Source organism: Chroicocephalus ridibundus, chromosome 5, assembly GCF_963924245.1.
Source record: "Chroicocephalus ridibundus chromosome 5, bChrRid1.1, whole genome shotgun sequence".
NCBI lineage: Eukaryota > Metazoa > Chordata > Aves > Charadriiformes > Laridae > Chroicocephalus > Chroicocephalus ridibundus.
Genome location: NC_086288.1, coordinates 51,509,205 through 51,526,911, shown reverse-complemented (window position 1 = coordinate 51,526,911; position 17,707 = coordinate 51,509,205). Strand labels below are relative to the sequence as shown.

At 37.6% G+C, this 17,707-nt stretch overlaps 1 protein-coding gene across 1 annotated transcript in view; it reads left to right on the top strand.

Annotated features, from left to right (window-relative positions):
- POLN (DNA polymerase nu) overlaps nt 1-17,707 on the top strand; it is a 110,006-nt gene that overhangs the window by 86,053 nt on the left and 6,246 nt on the right. The window contains exon 23 of the mRNA XM_063335909.1: nt 9,703-9,770. Within this exon, the coding sequence (XP_063191979.1) occupies nt 9,703-9,770 (68 nt within the window). The remainder of the gene's footprint in view (nt 1-9,702; nt 9,771-17,707) is intronic.

Sequence of the window (17,707 nt, the reverse complement as noted above, 5' to 3'; positions counted from 1 at the left end):
CTCTCAACAGAAAATTTTACTGGGGTTGTCCTTTCTCAAAACTATTTCTTTTAAAGAAGTAGTGTCACCAAATGGCTAAGAAGGTCATAGACATGAGGAAGTTTTGAAGATTTACACGTTGAATTTCGTTGTGTTGTGAAAGCATAGGGGAATGGCTACACCAGACATCAGAAAAGCGTCAGGGCCTATCCTTCTTATTCCTATCACAAATGTCACAGCTGGCAAAGACCAAGACTGCAAGGGCACCTAAAAGAGACAGACTGTTTCAAACTGTAATTTTGAACTCTGGCCAACCATTAACAGTTGGATGGCTTTGCTAAAGGAGAATCTTTTAATAGTCACTAATGGCTCCTTGCTGTAATATTCAGTAGGTGCTTACAAGCCAGGCTTGTCAGGAAAGTACAATCAATGCCTTTATAAATTCTGTGAACACTCACCTGGTTGGGCGGTGACATTTGAAAGCATCATTGTGGTCTTGCCAAAAGAATACAGGACTGAAACTTGAAAATTTGTGTTTCCACTTGTCTGCCAGGTGACATTCAGTTAGTTATTTTTTCAGTGGTCTGTTTCTTGATTTTCTTATCAGTCAAGACAGGATAATGATCCTAACATCCTTTGTAAAGCACTTTGAAAAATATTGTTAAAAGGAAGTGTATACATAATTGGTGCTGTTGTTGTAGCAGTAGGAATGCACAGTAGCTCTTCCAAAATGAAAAATATAATCAATCTCCTATTATCATCACATCAGATCATATTCATTCCATAGATAGCACACTACTATCTTTTATTCGATCTTCACCTCCATGTGAGGTTGTGTTTTTTTTCCTATTAGAACTTTTAATTTTGGAAACAGGGTTTTCACTTTGAACAGCATATCAAAGAGAAATATTTTTTATATATGCTTTAGAAGTGATTATGAACCCCAGGTTTACACTGGGAGACAGTATCTCCTATAAGGCATAGGCAAGTAGTGGCTAACTCTCAGCATTTTGTCTTCCTTACCTTGGAAATAGAAAAAGTAAATTCTAGATAAGGTCTTACAGTTTTTAGTGTTAATTTGCAGGTGTGTTTGCAGCCATCTCCAGTGACGCTACTGCATTCATTTTTCATACACTGTAAGCTGTTCAGCTGTTAGCAAGCTCTCGCCCAACGGTATGAAACTTCATTTTTGTAGGACTAGTAGTCAGTCGATTTTCAGCTATTGTTTGCATACGTGATATTGTATATGGAAGTTGGGGAAAGGTAATCAAGCTACCTTTTCATGGTGCTTCATCAGAGAGGCCCTCTTGATGAAACAATATATTCTCACTGTGACTGATCGATGGTTGTTCTGTCAACTAGCAGTCTCATTTTTCTTTTTGTATTTCTTCATCTTTTAATTCAAATGCCAGCCTAGCGACTTGTGCTGTTGACAATAAAACGTCAATTCATTACTTGGAAAGAATTTTACCAAAATGGGACACAGTAGCATGTGATAAGGAGCTGATATTAGTATGGGTTAGCTACTGGTGTCAGTGTTAACATCTCTGCATTTTGTGTGGCACTGATGAGTAATCAAAATTATTTCTTCAGAATTCCTCCATATTTACCTAGATCTCTGTGAAGATACTGTTCTGCTGCTGATGGCCATGTTACTTACTGAAAATGTGCTGCTGACATAAATTATTCAAGTGCCAGCTTTTACCTGTCTGATACAATTCACAGAACCTCCACACAATGTTTCCTGCAGGCAGTTGATAGCAAAGAAACTTCTGAAGTGAGATCGAGGCATTTAGTAGCAGCTGAAAGAAAGATTTATTGAGTTGATGAGAGTGGAAAGGTATTTGGTGAACTCAGATGGACAGTGGTAGTTCTTTTCAGTGTTTAAAATGTCATTGCAGTGGCAGACACGTGGAAACTTGGTAAGAAAGGAGGATGCTGGCAAATTGTGGAAGAATTGCTGCCTATACATCACTTCGTAAGCTGAAGATGCACTGATGTTACCCAAAGTCTACCTGGTGCTACATGGACTTCTCAGAAAGTCATTAAAGATGATAATATCCCAACAACATGCAAATTAAATTTAACAAGTCTACGGAACTACTGAGTAATTTGGTGTGAATCCAGCAGTTCTGCTTTCTCACCAATTTATTGTTCCTTCAGCACTGGACCTGTGCCACAAACACACAGCTTTAGTTCTCAGCATGTCCGGAGCCTAGTTAAAGACACAGGTTCAGCAACAGGGCAGATATAAATGAATGGTCCGAAAAGGAGTAACCACAAGCAAATGAAAGGAAAAGCCATGATCTTATTTGCTTGGTCTCAGCTGCTTTTCAACAGCAATGGATGTTGGAGGTTTTGTATGTCTTCCTCAAGGAACACACACTTCAGTCAACCTAATGATTTTCTGAGTTGGTGAACTGTAAATGCAGCTTGCTTCTTCACAGATAGCTAAATTAGTTAGAAACAGCCCTAATCGTCCCAGGAACAATCATTGTGTTATGTGACCTGGATTTTTTTCGGATACAAATTATGTGGTAAATCACAAATGATTCATTTGTTGGAAGTGGCTTCAGTTTTAGGTAGACACAAGAATCTAGAGGCATTTTTGTAAGGTGTGTAGGGATTCAAGCATTAGCGCTTTACTGATCGCTTATCATTTCTCAGATTCATACAAAAGGATATACTAATAAAACCAACTTCTTGATTACATTATAGCTTCAACCAAATACATTCAGTGAACTGCTTAATGCTGCTGCTGTATGTAAGGATTTTCTTTAATTCTGGGCATAAATCTTATGTCCCTTTATCTGTTTCTTCAGGAATTAAATAATTGTTTTTAACCCTGTTTTTTTCTGTAGCAGTTATCCAGGATAAAAAGATTTTTGTTTCACAGACATATGCTCTTGTTTCAGTAGCAGAACGAAACATCCTAGATCATATGCTATGTCAGAAATGACTGAGCTCTCCATAGCTGCTGTCCCAGTGCAGTATGTAGCTCTTTGCTTCCCAAAGTGACGAAATAACATTGTGTTTCTAGGCATGCTGTGACTTAGCAAAATTATTAATTTCCTCAAACATTCAAAGCAGTATTTTGCATGTATGCACAAGATGGTGAACTGTTACCTGAACACTTCATGCATAGTGAGCCAGAACAAGTCAGAATGATTTATTCTTTATAGAAAAAGCTAAATATATTTAATATGCTTAAATATCACAGCCAAAAAGGACATTCATGATGTAGCAGGTTTTTCAGTGTTCCTTTATGTGGGTCGTTCAACACAGATAAATAGTTTTCATTTATAAAAACGTTTTGTAGGTCACCTTTTACATTGGTATGTTTTAAAACACTTTGGGTACACGCAAAAAGTTCTATTCTCTTTAATTAACCATCTGTTCAACTTCCTGCTCTTCATGATGTAGCCGCTGAGAAAGCAAATTTTGCAAGTTAGATGAATTTTTATAGTTAAAATGTTAAAATATCTTGGTCTTTATTATGGAAACACTGAAAGAGATAGATTAAAGTTAATGCAGGTAACGTCTCTTCAGGCATGATATATCTTAAATTATAGCTTTTATACTACCTCATTAGAAATACTTATAGATGCAGCTTCAAAAGAAACTTGAAAAATCTACAAAATGTTACAAAATTATCATAACCTTGTTCCTTAGTTATGTGACAACTTAGTAGGCCTTCTTTCCACTGGAATCTCTGTGGTTCTGGGGGAAACCGTGAGACAATTAAATAACAGGTAGTATTAGTCATATCAGAAAAAAAATTAATACAGTTTCAGTGTAGGGAACATAGAGATTTCTAAGAAGAATCGGATCCAACATCCATCTGGTCCTTTACTGCTGAGTGTGGCCAGCAGCAGATGCTTCAGAAGGAAGGTGTAAGATTTGTAGTAGGATAGCCTGTCTGTCTGCAGATTTTCATCTTGCACTGATTGTGGGAACAAGTCTAAGTTCTGAAACAGAACATTTAAAAGTCTCCCCCCAAAATCATTGTATGTCATCATTTCTAACTGTTCTTGAAATACATACAAGAGTTTGTTACATGAGCAACCATTCTGGCTTTTTCTGGCAATGTGTTTCATTACACACCTTTTAAACCAATATTTTGTTTTATTAAATACAAATTTATTAAGTGTGAATTTCTCAAAATTTCAAGTCATTAAGTTATTGTTTTTCAGCTACAGAACATAAAACATCTTTCCATTTGTTATTTTTTTCATATTAGCTCATTTATCTAATTTCAAAATGTCTTATTCTTTTTATCATTTTTTCCTAACCACTTAACAGGTTTTATGCTCTTTTGGGAATTTTTTTAAGCTTAACATAATGTACAAAGCTCTTAACCATGTAGTCTCCTATCTGCAGTTTTGAAGTCTCACGCTATGCTTTTACAGGTTTCAAATTCAAAATGAAAAAATGTAATGTTACTAGTTGGATGATTATTTTAGTCATCAAAAAAGGGGATGACGGGATGACAGGATGACAGACGAGGATATTAATATTTGGGATTTAAAATCTGATACCGTTGTATCCAAAAATGGTATTAATTTCAACGATCAAGGACATAGTGCTTTTTTAAATAAGAAGAAAACGAAGTGTGAATAGAAAATGACCTGGTTTTTTAAAGTATTTCTAAATGTTTATTGTGATATCAAGTAATCATTAATACCCTTTTTAAAATGGCATGCTTTTAGTAACTTTTCTTATGTTTATACATTTTTATTGTACCTATGTAAAAACTTAACATTGTCTTATGCTCTTAAGTAATGTAATATAGGATTTTTTTGAAGTTTAACTAGAATTTTTACTCAAACAAATAAGCAATGGTGGATTTCAAATAACTCATATTTTTGCTCCTTCTCCAAAGAGAATCCTTTAGCTTAGGAAATCTCTTGTTCAGTTATGATTTAATTCTCAGCATGTCTTCGAATTAGAAATAAAATGTGTAATTTTTCATGGAAATTTTACACTTGAGTACTCTAGTTCAGACAACCTGATGGTGCCACAGCATTTTTTTTTCTGAAGATGTAGAGCTAACCAACAGGAAGCATCTTAAAACTATTTTAGAACCAGGCTGACAGCCTGGTTCTTAGTCAGAATAAGATGCCTCTAATTCCATATAGAATCATAGAATCGATTAGGTTGGAAAAGACCCTTAAGATCATTGAGTCCAACTGTATTATGCATAACACTCGGACCCTCTTATTTAAAGCTTCACAGTTACCCAATTTTAAACCTTATTTTTATTTATTTTCTGTTCAAACTCTTAAATCAGCCAACTCAATGTAATATGTGAGCTCCTCTCAGATATTCTTTAAGCAATATATTTAGCACCTTACACGTGTGGCTTACCCTGCCTCATTCCCTTTCTTCGTGCTGCTTGTGCTTAGTTAGATCTCCCATGGGAGTGTCAGGGGCTGTGGTGAGGAAGTGAATAGAGACAGTAATTGAGATTAAGGTGAGTTTTGAGAGATCTGGAAGGGGCATATGGTGGGTCCAAATTGCCTGCTACCAAACAATGGAGTAAATTAATTGACAGTTAGTCTGTAGGAATTCATTGATGGTTTATATTTCATATTATCTTTGTGCAGACAAGTCTGGAAAACTAGACAATGTTATGCCTTTGAAGTGTTGTTAACAGCAGTAAAAATTTCCCTGGTGGTAGAAAAATGTATCACAAAAATGAAGAGGGCTATTCTATGTCTAACTTCAGGTATCCAATGTAGGTAGCTTTTTCAGGAGGTGGCACCCCTGCAAAATTAATGCATAGAGTTGGGGTTTTCCAGATATCCATTCAGAATATCTAAGTCAGACCCTACCTTAGTCCTTTGACAACAGGAGGAGCAAGAATTTAATTAGTTTGAGCATCTCTTGGCACATTGTAATGGCCTGAAACACTGCAAATGGCTGTTAAAAAAAAGCTTCTGAGAAAGACTTATGATGATCTTGTCTTTTTTTCCCCTACCCTACACTGGCCTCTTCTATGGGATATTCCTACAATCGAGTCTGCAGCATGTCATACAACAGCGCTCTTGTTTGCAGTTTAGACAAAATGTTGTTTCCTTTAATGGTAAAGAAATACAGTTGCTCACCAATAAGGTAATAGCTGTTTTGTTGAAGTCAGTTCAATAGTGTACTTATTTCTGGGCAACGCATTTGAAGTAGTCATGGAAAAAGGTGCAATTCTATACTTTAGAAGAGAGAGGTCCAGATCTGGAATATATTGCTTTACAGTTAACAAACAAAATCTCATTTGTTCTTATATTAGACAAACTGGCCTGATACTAGGAAAAAATATACTCTAAGGAGGCAATATGACTTCATAAATAGAATACTATGAAAAAGAATCTCTTGATGGCAGTTTAAATTGTTTTGGCACATATAAGTCAATGATGTCATTATGATATAGTAATGATAACTGGGTGGATCTATTGAAGGCCTGAGGAGTTTAGTCTCTGTGTTGTTTCATAGGAAACTGGAAGAATGATGACTCTAGTGTTGAAGAGAATGAAAAAGATTTTCTTTTTAAAATTGTATAGTGCAGCATAATAGTTTAAGAAAGATGTTGTGTGCTGAGCACACTAAACTGATGTCAAAAGCCAAGTTCGGACTGGCAATCACAGAAATACTTCTGCATTTGAAGGTGCAGGTTGTAGCAGTATCTCCATGCCACGCCACAGTCATACTTGGGTCTAGGTCACGTTTCTCAGTAAAAGAAATCATGTGTGTACTCATCAAAAACTATGCCTAATCTGCAGGCAATCAAGAAAATAGTTAATAAAATATTAGCTTGTAAATCAAATGTATTCTTTTCATCCGTAGAACAAGAAAAATACTAGTCTCTGCCTGGTTTGCAGTTTCTACTCTAGTTTACCATACCTTTTAGCAAGAGATAATGAGAGGAGCTTGCTATTTCACTATTCCATCAAAGTGAAGATGATTCAATTCAGCTATTAAGCAGAAGTGTAGGGTTTTTTCAAACTTCTTTTACTCAAGGTGTGCAATGGGTGGGTGGGTGCATGCACTGGAATGGTGAAAGCTATGAGTTTTGAATGTATAAATTGCTTTGATTTTTTCTTTCATCTGTATTGATGTCAAATTGAAGGCTTCCTTCTGTGGAACAGTATATTGCATGCAAGTATTATTAATTTAACAACCCTGAAAAAAATGCAGGTGGCCTCGTAGTGTAAACCTGTGAGAGCAGAACCCATGAAGTTGATGTGAGATGGATAAGAAGAAGAGATAAGAGATCATAAAGAAAAAAATCTTACTTGTTTGATGAACATTAAGGAGGAAGCAGCGTATATTGTACCACTTCTCAGCATCAAGCTAGGAAATCATGTTTAATGTTAATTAAAACTTGTCCTTCCTTCAGAATAGAAGTGTATTAGAAGTACTTATTTCTTATATCTCACATATCTGAGATAAATATTATCCCCATTTTGTAATTGAATGTGCACTGCTTAGCAGGAAAGTAACAGAGCTAGACAGAGAACCAGCAATGCTAACTTCTGGTTCTGTATTTTAGCAGACAGAATATTGTCCTGAACTTCAAATTAGTCACTAGATGTTTAAGATGGGGTAGATGTAATTCTGCAACTGTGCAGTGCCTCAGTTAACTGGCAATATAACCGAGCTGATAGGATGTGCTGTTCAGGATGATAAGCTTTGAGAAACAGGGTCCTTTAGCCCAGATGGAGAACCAAGCTAAAATAGCTGTGCTGCTTTTGGTAGATGAACTGGAGCACGTAGAGTTGTGTCAAGTCTATTGCGGTGTCCAGCCAGAAATTTTTAGTTCAGTTCACATTGCTTCCACTGGTTTTCTGGCTCATGTAAGGTAGCACTGATCTTTGGTCCAACCCTGCTCCTCCTGAACATGGTGTTACTTTTAGTGTGGAGATGAGGTGATCGGTTGATCCAATGCTGAATGATTTTGAAAATCCAATTCTTTTTCCTCCATTCCTAAATCCTGATAAATTTATGATAAAATTTTTAATGTACATTGTGAGTTTTTTTAAGAAAGGATTTTTCCTTACCAAATATTCACAATATATGGCACTCTAATCCTCACTGAAGGCATGAGACGCTGCTCTGGTACAAATAATAACCAGTCTATCACATTTTTATTGCACTGGTTTAATCAGTGCAATTATTTTCACTTATTCCATTGATTCACAGTATATTCCTATTTAATTTTCATAGTTCTTTCTGTTTTATATCTTTTTACAAGTCATTTCAATGATTATGAGCAATCTCTTGCTTTAATTAATTTACTTGCATTAGAAATTATAACTTTTCATGTAACTGTATTCTCTTGCTACAGATGATCCTGGTCTTTTCATCTATTTCTTTTTGTATCCCGTGTCCCAATTTCCTATTAGAAATATGTTAATCTGTTTCACTCTGCTTCTGACTGTGTTGTAAGTGACTAATAATTTAAGATCTATTATTAGAGCTCACCACACTGTTAGTCAATGTCACATTGTAATTTAAGGCAGTGTGAAACTATCTTAGGATATTTTCCTGAAAGCTGTGAAAAGTTATAAGTAGTAACCATATTGACGTTTCAGCCATTTGTAAAGAATTATTTACTTGAATAAATACTAGGTGTTAAGAAAAGCGTACAATGGCCATTTAATTTAAATGTTATATAAAAATTGCAAAGCAATTTGGAAATAGGTGGTACAGTTTCATGACTTAAGACTCCCAGCTACAATATTTAAAGAAGTGAAAAATAAACCTAGTGGGAATACAGTCTAATCAGATATGCAGTATTTTTGCTTCCTGAGTGAGAACTACGCGCAGGGATTCTATGTGTTAAATTGTATCTATTCTGCCGTGGACTTGATTCAATCGAATACAGTTATTTCCGTTGTGGAAGTACTTTTACACCCAAATCAACAATTTAGGCTGCTATTCCTGTAAGCACCGAACAATCAAGTCACAGTCCATATGCAAGAGACCTATTGATTTAGAACTAATACAGACAAAGAAAAACAAAGCAGCAGTATAAATTCATTACAAAACAGCTCTAACTGAAGAGCTCAGGTATGTGTAGGTGCGTGGCTTTCAAGATCTTACTGCTTTCAGCTGTACGCTCTGTCCTTAGGAAGGCAACCATCCAGAGGCAACAGATCAGGTTGTGTATGTATGCCTACATTTTCATTCCTCAGCCCACTTGTTTGACCGCATGAGGACACCTACTTTACGCTTAAGTGAAAAGATTATATCCTGGAAAGGACTCAAGTCACTCAAGCCAACTAGGAGTTAATATTGGTATACCAGTGAGCCAAATACTCTTACTATTGACCTAATTTGCATTAGTAAAACCACCCATTTGCAACCACATTTATTCCAGCTCAACTTGAAAAAAACAAGCTATATTAACAAAACATAGCCTGTCTCTGTAATTTCTTGCAATTTTCTGCAAATTACATTGGTTTTAAGTAATACCTTGTCACATCATCAAATCCCTGAATGACATTTATAAGCTAGTAAGCACAGTTTGAATTTACGACCATGGCCTTTATGTTTTCAGAGTAAGTGGGGTGCCAATCCTTTTAACTCCATTAATGATTTTCTCATTTTCTTAGGATGTTTATTTTCACTTTAACATATCCATTGTGCAAGTGAGAATTAATGGATGATAAGAATGGAAAGCACTGTCAGAAATTTCTTGCATATGTTAAAGTCTCTGAAATTTTTCAGGTTAATTGCCCAGATTCATGATGAGTTGTTGTTTGAAGTAGAAGATTCTCAAATCCAGGAATTTTCAGGTAAATACAATCTCTCTTGCTCTTTCTCCCCCACTCCCTTTTTTCTCCCTATAACCCATGATTTCTTAGAGGGTAAAGAATTAATGTAACAAGATGCAGCACATTGATTCTCTTGATTAAGGAAATGTATACTAAGCAGATTTTTCTGAATGTTTTCCACCACTGGCTCTTATGTAGATAAAACATGATATGCTCCTCATCTGGAGTTCATCAACGTGCTTATTTGTATTTAGTTTTCTTATCAAGATTCCCTCATCCAGTGTGTGAATCCTGTAAAGCTAAATAATTATACTTTCTCCAAGTTTTCATGGGGTTTTAGAAGGAAATAAACCAGCTTAAAAAGAATGGATTGGAAAGTAACTTCCTAAATACTTATGATTATGGCCTATTACATAAAGAATTATGATATTATTAATGTAAGAATATAATTTACTGTAATTTCTAAGTTAGTTTACTGCTTTTTTATATTAAGAGAACTTTATGGTGGAACTTTCAAGGTAAAGGGTTAGTAAAAGTTCCTGCCTACATTTTTATCCTCTCATCTGGCTTACTTCCAGGCATTATTTCCTAAGCCAGAGTTTGTCTCAGCATCTGGTACAAATTTAGCTAGCAAACAAGGGCACATAGGAGGCTATTGGGTCTCTTCTCCAGAAAGTAGTGGATTTATTCCTTTAGGCACCAGCTGGTTATTCACAAACTTTGGTCTAGTTTGAAGCTCAAAAATACCTTTGGCTAAAACAATTAGCATAACGTGACAAATATTTTAAATGTACCGATACAAGAAATATCTTCCATTATAACCTAAACATCTAAGAAAAAATTAATTTCACCTTCCTGTGTTGTGTTCATTTAAAGAGTACAATTTGCCTTATTAGTCTCATTTCATCACTGATCCCTCTTGTGAGTATTAGATCATAATGAGAACATTAAACCTCCATCTAATAAAAACAAAGAACCTGGGAAATATTTAAGTTCAATATATTGGGGGCATTGTAATGAATTAGGTTAACATATTAACATTTGATCTCTAAATACAGGAGTTCAAATCTGGTTTAAATTAGAAAAACACCATACAATGTATCAGAGATTGCAGTATCGACTCAGAAAAGGACAATGTCTAAAAGTGGCATAGTTTCAGAGTTAGAAAGTGTAGTATATTGAATGAGATCTGTAAGACAATAGAAGGGTTTTTATTACCTTGTTTTACATCAATTTACATTAAGTATAGAGCTCAATATTATATCCAAAAGATAAAAATTATTCATGGTTGCTTATACATATAGAATATCACAGATTCTGCCCTCATCAGGTGAAATTCTGACCTCCTTTACTAGTGTGAATTTGTAGTAAATTCAGCAAAATCAATACTTTTCAAGTATAATGGAAAAAACCTCTAGCCATCAATGAATAATAGTAATAAATCATCCCACTATAGAAACATGGTGACTAGCAGCTTTTTTTCTGAAAACAGAAGAAGAGTCCAGTTGAAATACTCAAGATGTGTCTGCTCTACATACCACAGTGTAACTAGTTCGCATATCTCCATGTCTAGCTGCAGTGCGCAGAACAAACATGCCTGTTAAATTCCTTGTTCTGCCTCAGAGCTATCAGCATGTAGTTGAAGTTGCTAAGATGGCCTTTAGGAAACGGACCTGGGCGGTCTAGAGGTCTGAGATACCTTGGAAATTGTCATTGCACTTAACATAGGCTGCCAAGCTTGACTATTCAAGATCGAAGTTTGTTTCATTCTGCTGATTTAAGATTGTTTTTTATGTTTGTGTCTACTTTGCCCTAAGAGGCAAAGAAAAAAAGAAAATTTTACATTACAGTAACTTTCAGATATGCTCACCTCAGAACAGACGAGTGGTAAAATGTCTTTTCCTTAACACTAAAGACCAACCTAAGACATTAATTTCCTTCTTAATTTCTTCATTCATTCATTTTCTTCCCCTTTATTCATCACTGGTGAGGCCACACCTGGAGTACTGCATACAGTTCTGGGCTCCCCAGTACAAGAGAAGCATGGACAGACTGGAGAAAATCCAACAAGGACCACAAAGATAATGAAGGGACAGGAACATTTCTTCTATGAAGGAAGGCTGAGAGACCTGGGACTGTTCAGCCTGGAGAAGAGAAGGCTCAGGGGGGATCTTATTAATGCATGTACATACCTAAAGGGAGGGGGCATAGAGGACAGAGTCAGGATCTTTCCAGTGGTGCCCAGTGACAGGAACTCAGGCAATGGGCACAAACTGAAATGCAGGAGGTTCTCTCTGAACATCAGGAAACATTTTTAATGTGAGCGTGATCGAGCACTGGCACAGGTTGCCCAGAAAGGTTGTGGAGTCTCCGTCCTTGGAGATATTCAAAAGCCATCTGGACACCGTCCTGGGCAACTGGTTCTAGATGGCCCTGTTGAGCAGGGGAGGTTGGATGAGATCACCTCCAGAGATCCCTTCCAACCTCAACCATTCTGTGATTCTGTATTTTGCAAATAGTTCTGCTACTGGTAAAAGAACTAATCCAAGTTGTCGTAAAAGTGACGGAAGCTGGCTCTTCCTTCAGTGTCATTAACGAGGATTTTGCTTGACCTGAATACGCAGAGAAAGGGTGCATCTGCACTGGGATGTAACTTCCAGTCAGAAGTATGATGAAACAGATCTCTCCATTGTCCCTAGTCCATGGTGTGAACAGTTTTGGTTCACATCACAGAGCAGTCTAAGAGCAGTTGACCTAGATTCCTTTCGGATGAAACTAAATAGGATGACTCTTCTCTCCTAATCTTTTCCAATTATTTCAGGAGCTGCTAACTGAGGTAGCAAATTAGGTATGTGAGTTTTAAACCAAAGGAGTGTCAGTAGGATGTGTGCTCCTAGTTCACTTTAATGCTTTGAAAATCCAAATTGGTTTTCATTCCTTTACCCAAAGTTCTTTCTCCCTTTTTTTTTTTAAGTTCTTACTCTTCTTACTTTTATTTGCTGATATTCTTTAGCTGTCAGCTTTGTCTTTACATATCTAATGAGCTTTTGTCCATTCAGAAACTTTAAATTACAGAATCTGCTGACTTGCAGTTTCCAGTCTGCAGCTTAATGATCCAGAGAGAAATCTCAGTTGTACAGTCACCATGCTTGGAAAAGGGAAAGACGCGGACTTAAAGCTAAAGAGTAGTGTTTGATGTCTTTAAAGGACTGCAGTTCAGTGCTATGTTAGTCTCCTGCATTTGGTGTGATCCAAGAAGCACTGGTCTACTATTCAGCATGCTTGCATTCTGATTCCAGTCATGCTTCCGATCTACTTTTTCAGGAAAGCAACAACAAATATGTGTCTCAGTTTTCTTATTTGCAAAATAGATATGAAATCTTAAAATACTTTAAGATTTATAAATTAAGAACATAAAGGTAAATAGTATTATTTCAATTAGATCGTAGCACAGAACATAAGCCTTCTCACCAATATTTCCCATATGGAAGTATCTCTTGCATTGTTTTATAATGGGGGAAGTAAAGGTTGGTGGCCGTCTAGGGCACAGTGATCATGAGATGATTGAGTTTTTGATTCTTGGAGAAGCAAGGAGAGGCGTTAGTAAAACCGGCACCTTAGACTTCTGGAGGGCAAACTTTGACCTGTTCAGAAGACTGCTTGACAAAACCCCTTGGGAGGCTGCCCTGAAGGATATAGGAGCCCAGGAAGGCTGGACATACTTCAAGAGAGAAGTCTTAAAGGCACAGGAGGAGGCTGTCCCCGTGTGTCGAAAAACAAGTAGGTGGGGAAGGAGACCGGCCTGGCTAAATAGGGACATTTGGCTGGACCTCAAGAACAAAAGGACAGTCTATGACCTTTGGAAGAGGGCGCAGGTCTCTCATGAAGACTATATAAAGATGTAGTGAAGCCATGCAGGGAGAAAATTAGGAGACCCAAAGTGCAGTTCGAGCTCAATCTAGTTACAGCCGTTAAGGATAACAAAAAATGTTTCTATAAATTCATTAACAACAAAAGGAGGATTAGGGAAAATCTCCCTCCCTTATTGGATGCAGAGGGAAACATAGTCACAAAGGCTGAGGAAAAGGCTGAGGTACTCAACATCTACTTTGCCTCGGTCTTTAGCAGTGGAACTAGCTGTTCCCTGGGCACCCAGCCTCGTGAGCTAGGAGACAGGGAGGGGAAGCTGAACAAGGTCATCACAGTTAAAGAGGAAATGATCGGTGACCTGCTACACTGTTTGGATGTACACAAGTGCACCCCCCCAATAGAGGGACCGGATGGGTTACATCCAAGAGTGCTGAAAGAGTTGGCAGACGTGCTCGCCAAGCCACTTTCCATTATTTACCTGAATTCATGGCTAACCGGGGAGGTCCCAATGGACTGGAGGGTAGCAAATGTAGCACCCATCTACAAGAAAGGCAGAAAGGAGGATCCAGGAAACTATAGACCTGTCAGTCTGACCTCGGTGCCAGGGAAGGTCATGGAGCAGATCATCTTGAGTGCCATTACAAGTCATATAATGGACAATCAGGGGATCAGGCCTAGTCAGCATGGGTTTATAAAAGACAGGTCCTGCCTGATGAACCTGATCTCCTCCTATGACAAGATGACCAGATTATTGGATAAGGGAAAGGCTGTGGACGTTGTCTACCTAGACTTTTGAAAAGCATTTGACACTGTTCCCCATAGAATTCTCATGGAAAAACTGGCTGATCAAGGCCCGGATGAGCATGCAGTCTGCTGGATCAAGCACTGGCTGGATGGACAGTGACTGGCCACCCAGTCATGTGTGTTCCTCAGGGCTCAGTGTTGGGACCATTTCTGTTTAATGTCTTTATTGATGACCTTGATAAGGACATAGAGTGTATCATCAGTAAGTTTGCAGATGACACCAAGTTAAGCGGGAGCGTTGATCTACATGAGGATAGGGAGGCTCTGCAGAGAGACTTGGATCGATTGGATTGATGGGCCAATGCTGATGGAATGAGCTTCAACAAGGCCAAGTGCTGGGTCCTGCACTTGGGCCACAACAGCCCCATGCATCGCTACAGGCTTGGGGAAGTGTGGCTGGTGAGCTGCCTGGCAGAAAAGGACCTGGGGGTTCTAATTGACGAGCGGCTGAACATGAGCCAGCAGTGTGCCCAGGTGGCCAAGGGGGCCAATGGCATCCTGGCTTGTATTAGAAATAGTGTGACCAGCAGAAGGAGGGAGGTGATTGTCCCCCTGTACTCAGCACTGGTGAGGCCACACCTTGAGTATTGTGTCCAGTTCTGGGCACCTCAATACAAGAGAGATATTGAGGTGCTGGAGCGAGTGCAGAGGAGGGCAACGAAGCTGGTGAAGGGCCTGGAGAATAAATCTTATGAGGAGCGATTGAAGGAGCTGGGACTGTTTAGTTTGAGGAAGAGGAGGCTGAGGGGAGACCGCATCACTCTCTACAACTACTTGAAAGGACACTGTAGAGAGGTTGGTGCTGGTCTCTTCTCACAGGTAATTAGCGATAGAACAAGACGGAATGGGTTCAAGCTGCAGCAGGGTAGGTTTAGGATGGACATTAGGAAAAAATTCTTCACAGAAAGAGTGGTCAGACACTGGAATAGGCTGCCCAGGGAGGTGGTGGAGCCACCGTCCCTTAATGTGTTTAAGAGTCATTTAGATGTGGCGTTAGGGGATATGGTGTAGGGGAGAACTTTGTAGAGTGGAGTCAATGGTTGGACTTGATGATCCCAAGGGTCTTTTCCAACCTAAATGATTCTATAACATTAAAATGTCTATTTGCTTCTAAGACTCTTCTGAGTGTAGGCTGAGAAATGCCACAAGGCAGTCATAGTGCTGGTACTTTATTCCTGCTTAGGACTTCACAGGCCACAATAAGAATTTTCAGTACTTTTTCAGTATACAGAAATCCAATTTATAATGCACCTAATAGTCTATGCCCAACAGATTATTTTGAATCTTTTGAATTTGATAAACAAGGGGCAAGCTATATGGTGTTCTTGTTTCCTAATATCTACTTTTGCACAAAATACTGCAAGTAACTTAAGTTAGATGTTGTCTGTATGTCGGCAGAATACGTTCTTCAAACATAATCCATCACCCGGTTTTATAATGTGCATACGGTTCACTCTGAATGGACAAGGCAAAACATCATTTATTTATAACAAGGCTTTGAGTGTCCAAGCTTTGACATACTTTGAAATACAATGAAGCACATACTACTCTGAACAGTGTAATTTTCAACAAAGATATGGCATATCATTTTCTCATTTTCTATTAGAGGGTGCCTGGAAATATAAAATAAAAACATTTGTCAGAAATAGGTTTGCTTTTGGCAGAAGACTGTCAGCTTTACCATCAATAATCTGCCTAGTTTCTAGCCAGCTTGCCTGTCTGGCTTCCTCACATCCTGAGCTCTCCAGCAGCCCAGGAAGCAGAAAGGCAGATGATATTTTGGGAATGCCAAATACTGGTCTCTGAGAGAGCTCAGCATCTCTGAGTTCTGAAGTCTGTGTAATCAAGTACACAGACTGTTCCCACATCAAACTGTGAGTCTGTCTAGGGGCTCTGGAAGAGTATTCAGGAATTGCAGAACCCCATTTTTCATTTTGTGGAGACTATTTCTGAGACTACCTCTCCACGCTCTGTTTGAAATGCCTCTTTGCCCTTGGATTATAGTGAATATATTACTGCTAAAAGGGGGTGAAGAAATGCAGAATAATTTTTTTTTTTTACACTACAGATATACTTGTAGTTACAACTGTAAGATCTGGGTTTTGATGTGTATTCCATATATACCTGGTGGATTTGAAAGGTGAACTTTGCCAGCGGTGATTACTATGGATTGTTCCTTGTCACTATGCTTGCTTAATTGCATCCATTAGTGAGAAGAATAATTAAATGAAAGACACTTGGTACTTGAAATAACGTATTTTTGTAGAAATATGTGTATTCCATTACTTTGCGTTGAATATCACAGTGCATTAGGGCAATTTTTAAAGGTGGGTTTTTTTAGAACTCATTTGTAATCATACATTATTGATAGAATTAAAGAAGTTAATTTCTGCATCGGTTCTTATTTTCAGTACATATAAAACATACAGTTCTAGACAATTTTTCTGATTTTTTTACCAGGTATAAAATATTTCAGCTGAAATGATTACTTTAAGCATAAGAACACTGAAAGGACCAGTCTAAGAAAAAAAAATCAGAATAAACTAAGCGTATTTATTTTGATATTAAGATAAATTAAGATTATTGCTACCTAAAGAACAGTATCTCAGATTTTTTTAAAATCTGCCAATACAAATTTTTGGCTTGTGTGCAAATTCCATGAAATTTCATTTTATTCTGCACTTAATGGGTACTGAGGCAGCTGCATAAAAAAGTGGACATGTTCAAAAAGGGACTCAAGTAACAGAAAAACAAAAGAATGAACTGGTCATCACAAGTTAGTGACATTTTCTGTTCTCTGAGCTGCCTTTTTCTAACTTGAAAAACACTAGTGCATAAACTAAAGATGCCTCCAGATAGCTTTCAGTTTGCAAAAGTCCCTATTCCATAGATCATATGCCTGGCCAGCTTTGACATCTTTCTGGACTCATAATTTCATAGGTGAGTGAGCTTGAAAAATGTCTTCAGTTCAATAGGGACAAATAAGCTTTTGTTCCACAGCAGGCATGCGTGTCTTTTCTTTGCTCCTATTCACAACACTTTCAATAAGCATATTTATTTTGGTCAGTATCAAGAAAATCTAAAATATGTTAAAACATCTGTTAATATTCTGGTTCCTCTATGATCTCTTCACTTTACTGTCACCAATTTTTTTTATACATAATATTTTAACATTACATATTTAGCACTTACAAAGCATTCCAGGATGAGTATAATCAACAAATCTCGTAATTGCTGACTGTGAGTTTTGAGAGAAAAGTTGCAAAGGTTGGGAGAACAGCATT